Raw genomic sequence first — 7,583 nt, forward strand, 5'->3', positions numbered from 1 at the left:
GCACAGGGTCTCTCTTGGCAGCAATGTTTCCTTATTGCTGGTGGGCGACAATCGACCTGCTGGCACGGAGTTTGCTTTGTGCCCCGCATTGTCTACGGGGAAGGTCTACGCTTGGTTCTTTATTCCTTCTTCAGTGCAACAGGTTCCTCTTCACGTATCGGGGAGCGAGTATTTCGAAGTAGAGCGTTGCTAGGATGGCTCCCACGGTGCCATGCCACGTGCAACTGCTTCGATGTCAAATCGTTGTGCTCTTTCACCGCCAGCACCTGACTTTCTACGTGGAGGTAGTGTTCGGATGACATTAGATGATATCCTGTAGCCGTATTTGCTAGTTCATACCCCCCACAGGCTCTGCATGGAATGCCATCGACCGAGCCAATCACCTCTGTTTGTCGACTCCTCAGGTGGTGCTGGCTTGCGACAGCAAAAAGTTTATCTTGACATAACTGCAAAGATTTTAAGATGTTTATAGTCGGCATTGGGGGATTATACATTTAATCCTAAGCAAATATTCCGAAGAAGCGATGGATCTAAAATCAATTTTGTGTTTGCCAAATTACGAAAATAGGTTTAATAGATTAGGTCGTTAGTATTAAAAAATGTTTTAATAAATAATTGGGTATTATTATTAAAAGCCTCCCGAAGAGAACCAGAGTTTCCTGATCGAAAAATAATGATTTTCAAGAATTCTATTGAAGATTGTGATAGATGCGACTTCAAAAAAAGCAACTCCAATTATTGGTCGTCCACGTCTACCATTCAGCGAAAAATCAGAATTTGGAAAAAGAAAAGAAGCCGCAGACCTTTCAACTGAGAAAGCTGATACTTACGAAAAATTTGATTTGTCCCATATAAAAATACATGGAAAACTTTGAGCGCTTTGAGCGACCACTAAATATTTTTTGATTTCGAAATAAAAAAAATAGGGGTAAACTTTTTTCCGATATAAAACAATCCTAGGGGGTGAGAGCATTACAATTCCCGACTTTACTGTTTTTGAACCACCCTATTGTACATACATATACATCTATGTAAATTTGTTTTTAGTTTCAGCAGCGCTGTAAGGCATCACTGTAAAAACTTTGCGGTACAGTACGATCGAAAATATCGCCATATGGTAGCGCCAACGGCAAGTCTCCGCTTTGTCTGTTATCGATTAGTTCGCCAAAAATTATGCAACGCTTTGTGAATGAACGTCATGATTACCACATGTGATATTACAAACTACCACTAAAGTTTAGTAATTAGTTAAAATGTGGGTAAAATTGATCCAGTTGTGGCCTTACTTTTTTTCAAAGGTTAGCAAATATAAATAAACTCTGTTTGAAGATTTTCAAAACAAAACGATTGATTATCACCCAAAAAAAACCCTAATTTTTTCAAAAAAAAACTTTAAGAAACAAAAATTTAAAAAAATCGGTAATGGAAGTAATTTTTAGAAAATATTTTTTTTTAGTAAGAAAATTGACCAAAAGCAGAAAAAATTAGCGGAACAGAAAAAAAAATTTTATGTGGGAAAAAAATCATTTCGAGGTGTATATTTTTAATTGTAAGCTTACGGTCGTGAAAGGGTTAAAATTCTCATTGGTGCAGCTTATACAAAATTTTCAAACTTTAATTTATATAAATAGTTATCTAATTTTATTTACGAAAAAAAATCGAAAAATAATTTTCTTTTCATTTCCAACTGCACTAGTTTGTAACCAGTTGCCGCATCAGCAAGTTCACTTCTACATGCATACAACTTCAAGCCGCATCGCTACTCGCCTTTTGCTGGCTTTCATAAGTTACTCTGGAGCTTTTGCCTAACTAATCACAGCGAAAATTGGCATCTGTCGACGTTAATCCCAAATGCGAATGGCAACATGTCGTCAATATATGTACATATATATGTACAATAACTAAGAGGCTTGACACCAGCGCATCACTTAAGCCGATTTCTCGTTTGAAGATATAACTTAAAGCAGACATAAATCGTTGGCATTTAGGCTTAAATAGGCAAAGAAACTTGTACGCATACATTTTCAAGTTATACGCTTTCGCATAGAGATGGCAGCGATTAATCATTTGATTAAATTAATCGATTATTTTTGTCTAATTTACGATTTAATTGCATCGTGGTTTTGTGTTTCATTAATCGATTATGCATTTGAGCAACAGAAGCCAAATAAACAGTTTTAAGAATTTGTATCTATTTGTCTATGAAATTTAATGCAGTTTTCACCGATGCATTGATAGAGGTCTAACTTAAAAAATATAAAGAAAAAAATTCGATAGTTTCCACCTGTTTGAAAATTGCAGTTTAAGTAAACTGGCGAGCAAAGTAAGTATTGCAAGGCTTACAGCCGAAAATATATTTGCTGAAGGTTGCCATATGTTTAAAAATTTTAATTCAGTTTAATTGATAAGATAAACTGAATATAGCAATATGTGTATCAAACTGAAGAGGTTTAGGAAAGTTTACTGCCGAAAATATTTTTGAGGAGGCTTTCCACCTATTTGAAAAATTGTATTAATTTAAATTGTTATAATAAATGAAATTTACATTACGAGTATCAAACAGCACAAAACACTTTTAAGGCGCAGTGATGCACGGCGGCTATTTGCTAGTAATAATTAATTATCACCGCTAAATATACTCGTTTTATTTTTTTAAGGATAATTAACAAGATAATTAGAAATTTTTATGAAAAAGTGTTTTTGTGAATACTCACTGTAAAAAGTGCCATTAAAAACTCGATTAATTAATTTTTTTGGCTTGTGATTAATTATATGATTAATTAATCGATTATTACATTTTTTTGCCATCCCTACTTGCGCATGGAATTAAGACTATAAAAATTTGAAAACATGTAAAATTTCAAGCTCCTTGAGTCCAAAGTCGCACCGAACCAAAAATTTTCGTAAATTTGAAACTTATTTAAAATCAGTCTAAACCAAAGAATGAGTGAAATGTTTTGCCCATTTAGCTACCACATTGCAGTGTATTGAGTGTTCTTTAACAAAATGTGCGTTGAAATGTGTAGTAAGTATAAGAATTAATGAAAGAGCAAATTCTTTTGCTGCGAGCGCTTTTATTTTAGAAATAAATAATTAAACACGCTCTACTGATTGGAGAAAATTTTGTATTTTGCTAATCCATTTCTACTTATTTTTGTAGGTAACGAAAACAGCACTTTGTTTTTCTCAAAATTTGCTCCAAGTGTGTGAAATTATCTGCTTAGCATTTTCACATTCAGCTTAGTTTATCATAATATATCTAAAATGTGTTAAAAACTAGAGTTAGCAACATCTTTACTAGAACATCTTAAATAAACATGTTTTCTTACTGACATATGGCTACATACATATGTATGTATGTATGTGTGTAAAAAGATTAGTATTAATTTAATGCACAAATAAGTGCTAAAAGTATTTTAGAGCCGAGCGTATCTAGTGATATTTCCTAATTGACCATTTAGACTTATTCGCGCGGTATTGAAAACTTCAAAATATTGCTTTCAAATAAAATTGAGTAAACACAAGTGCATATTATTCATTTAACCAGCTGGAAGCCGTATCCATATGGCCAGTTATGTTGGCTTTTTTTAATAAATATTAGGAAATAGATATGTAAATATTGAAGCGTTTTAAAAATATTTTGAATACCTAGAAAGTATATTTTTACCTCCGTAATTAGTTATGAGTAGTTTTGGGAAGTATCGAGTACTTTTGAGGATCGAGTTCTTTGATATCGATACATTTTAAAAATCAGGTATTTTCGAGAGTACTGAGTACTGTCTTTAAATATGTATACACATGTTGGTAACGTTTCAATGCAAAAAAAAGCAGTGTGGAAATTTCACAAGCTGGCAGCATTTTATTCAAATTAATATATTAATCTCAAACGACGTCAAATGAATGGCTAACTGTAGTGGGTACAAGTATTTTACTCGAACATTTTTGAAACTTGAAACTGAGTACAATCATTTCTGAATTCCGCTTAATGGAAATAGAACTCAGTACTCTTAAGTATCTATTTAACACTTAATGCTAAGTACTTTGAACCGGTCCTGAGTACATACATGTGTCAAAGTGATGATTTGAACAGAGTATTTTTGAGCTCTGACTACTTTCAAGTTTTTTTTAAGTTCTGAGTACTTTCGAGTTCGTGATCGACTCCACAGCATATTTAACAGGGAGTCGATAAAGATGTATAACCTGAATTGGGTGTTAACCTGACATTGAGTAATCGGATCGAAGTACCACAACGGATTTTCTCTTAACCTGCTCACCTTTTGTGTGGCTACCGTCTGAACGCCTTGTTGCTTTAGCTCAGCAGTTACCTTGTGATATCACCAGTACCAATAGCAGTGTTGCCAGAACTTTTTTAGATAACTTTTTTAAAAGAAGTTAAATCGATATTAGCGGTGCAACCAAATCGAGGCCGTCGTTTCTAGCCTACTCATCCACAACACAGCAACAAGCAACACATTCCCAGCAACAACATAATGTCCTCATGTCCATATAAGTCTGATTAGAAAAAAATTCAGAGTCAACTGAAAGAGAGGTTAGGCATTCCCCTACTTGCTTGGAGCGCGCCGTAAGCAACACCAGGGCCATTATTGGCGCTTACCTACGACCAGCAATTGAGCAGACAATGGACTGCTTCCTTAATGGTAGCTACCTAAGCCTGAGAAAAACTACATGGATCTGGAATAGCAAATTTGACGGTCGCCGCATGCCTTGATACCTGCAAAATAACAAAATCCATGTGGCCATAATTGTACTCGAAAAGATCGAGGCGCTCAGATCCTTGGATATGGGTTTACGGACAGGCCACTTCACTTTGGGGAAACAGGGAAAAAGATCCTGTGTGGTAGCACAAGGAATCGATTGAGGCCCTAAATGTGCTGGCGGGTTAACCAACAAGTATGGCACCACCATAAATATTTTAGATTTTCCAAAAGAGGGTTTTCAGCATACTCCGCACTAGACTTAATGTTATTTAAATGTTTTGCAATTTTCTTAAATTTTTAATTTAAGGCATTGAATACACTGACATTGTCTGCTAATTTCGACATTAATTCTTAATGTGCAACAACAAGAATGAAATCAATTGTTCCATTGTGCAAGTAGCTCTATCTATGCACATTAGGGTGCTCCAAAAATGCATGTGAAAAAGTAAAGTCGGAGTTTTTGTGCTCTCACCCCCTAGGATTCTATATCGAAAAAATATAGCCCTTTTTTTGAAATCAAAAAATATTTAGAGGTCACTCAAAGCGCTCAAAGTTTTCCATGTATTTTATATGAGAAAAATAACATTTTTCGTAGAAATGGTATAGAATTCTTGAAAAGTAATATTTTTCGATCAGAAACCGCTGTTTCTCTTTAGATGATTGCCAATAATAATATTCACTTCTTTATTTAGCCATTTTTTTCATAGTAACTATATTTAATAGGGCCAGAAAAACCCACAGAAAATACAATGGGTGAACAAATAAAAAATATTTTGTATTAAAAAATGGTTAAATAAACATTTGGGGATTGTTATTGGAAGTCTCCAGAAGATAACCAGAGTTTTCCGATCGAAAAATATTAATTTTCAAGAATTCTATACCATTTCAACGAAAAGTGGTTTTTTCCATATAAAATACATGGAAAACTTTGAGCGCCTTAAACGACCTCTAAATATTTTTTGGGGTATATATTTTTTCGATATAGAACAATCCTAGGCGGTGAGAGCATTAAAATTTCGACTTTACTTATTTTGGACCACCCTAATGTGCATACCTAATAGTTTAAGAAAGTATGCATTTCTATGGTTGCACACAGCGACAATAAAGAAATTCGCTATAGAATTAAAATTGCCTTTTAAATTTTTTAATCCATTGCAATGCCAAGTGGCGTTTAATAAACAACATACGAAAGTGATTATAGACAATTGAAAAGAGATATGCATGTGAATCTATTTACTGATATGTATGTACCTTCGACAAAGGCATGCAGTTCGTATTTTTAAACAACGAAAAAATCAGTTCATATCGGTGTTTTTTTTACCATACAAACAAACGAACAATATCGCGCACACTTATCGCGCCTAATCGCCACTCGAGATCGGAATACTCTTACTTCTGCCGCTGCCTCTTCCCTCCCCCCTCCTCTGCCACGACCAAAGTTACTGACACCAGCAGCGCCATTAAAACTGCTACTATTTTTGCCGTTGCTGCTGGGGTGCTGCCACCCCCAACGCCGCCCTAACTGGCCGCGGGAGGTACCTATGTACATATGCAGTCGTCGCTAGCTAGATCATCAAATCAGTAAGTAGCCAGCGTCAAATTTCGCACATATGCGCCAATTGTAGTATATCACAAAATTGAAATTCTCAAATACTTATTCCCCAGCAGTTGGGCCATGCGGACGTACCGTAGCCACAGAGCCGTTATAAGCGTTACAAATATCACAAAATTGTTCGCAAAAGTTTTAAAAAGGAAATGATTTTGTGCAACGCGCAGTGCAAAAGCAAATTCAACAGCTCTAACTTAGCGGTGATTTGTGAAAATTCAGTGTGAATTCAGTGTAACCTGAGTGCGGAAGTGTGGCAAGCAACGCAGCAAGCGAAACACGTTCGAAAGTTTACTTTTAGTATATTTTTTTTTTTTTGGAAATTTTTGAATCAATACAGTTTATGTGATTTTCTTATAAAGCACGCGTCAAACAACTTTTAACTTTAACTAAGTGTAAACGCATTGAACTGGCAAAACGCATAAGAACGTATGCTCGAACACCCTTTAGGGGAATGCCGCATGCATGAAGGCATGGAGATCACTTTGAGCCACTAATGCTGCTACTTAATACAAGCATCCATCCGCTCATATTGAGCTGACAATTTCGTGGCAAAGCTATTCGCAAATAACTTTTTCGTTCACGTACACAGTTTCCTTCTTGGCAATCCGTCTCTGCTTGTATAAGTTGAGCACCCTTGACTGCGTCGCTGCTTGGATTCAAATTCTTTTTAGTATTTTTTACTTTTGGCATACATATCCGTTGTGACACAAGATGCATTCGACTGCTAGCAAAGCGTCAGGATTCATTGGCCTGATGATTGTGCAAATAATTTTACTTGCACTCTTCTGGTTGTTCGTGCGCTACAGCGATGAAGCATTGCTAAGCGATGAAGGCAAAGTATTAGGCGAACAACACGTTTCCAAATATCCGCGTGAGTATTCTGACAAAGTGTATCTACTGGCTCTTAATGTCCTTTAGCCCTAGTTATAAGTGAATAAGTGATTGAAATAGAAATATAAATATTTAGTGGTGCGACAGTCGAAAGCATTTTATAAAAGTAATACACTCAACGAAAATTCTTACCATTTTTGGGGGAGATTTACAATGGAAGATGGCTGTACGATTGAGTGTTTATTTTTATGTGCTTCTTTATCTTACCATTTTATGCTCTTGTGCAGGTCAATAAACTGTGAAATTGTCCCTCAGAGTCAATTGGCTATAGCCTATCTAGAATTCTTCTTTTTTGTGAACCTATCCAGAGTCGTCCTTGGAGGAGCGGCCAACTAACTTACAATTCCATTACAATTTTTTATACA

General features: G+C 35.5%; 1 protein-coding gene across 1 annotated transcript in view; it reads left to right on the plus strand.

Moving 5' to 3' along the window:
• The first annotated feature begins 6,387 nt into the window (after nucleotides 1–6,387).
• LOC108376120 (ammonium transporter Rh type C-like) overlaps nucleotides 6,388–7,583 on the plus strand; it is a 7,500-nt gene continuing 6,304 nt past the window's right edge. Inside the window, exon 1 of the mRNA XM_017632303.1 lies at nucleotides 6,388–7,198. Coding sequence (XP_017487792.1) covers nucleotides 7,039–7,198 — 160 coding nt within the window. The 5' untranslated portion in view covers nucleotides 6,388–7,038. The remainder of the gene's footprint in view (nucleotides 7,199–7,583) is intronic.

Source organism: Rhagoletis zephyria, unplaced genomic scaffold (genome assembly GCF_001687245.7).
Source record: "Rhagoletis zephyria isolate East Lansing unplaced genomic scaffold, Rhagoletis_zephyria_1.1 Rzeph_scaffold_09915, whole genome shotgun sequence".
In the NCBI taxonomy this organism is placed as follows: Eukaryota; Metazoa; Arthropoda; class Insecta; order Diptera; family Tephritidae; genus Rhagoletis; species Rhagoletis zephyria.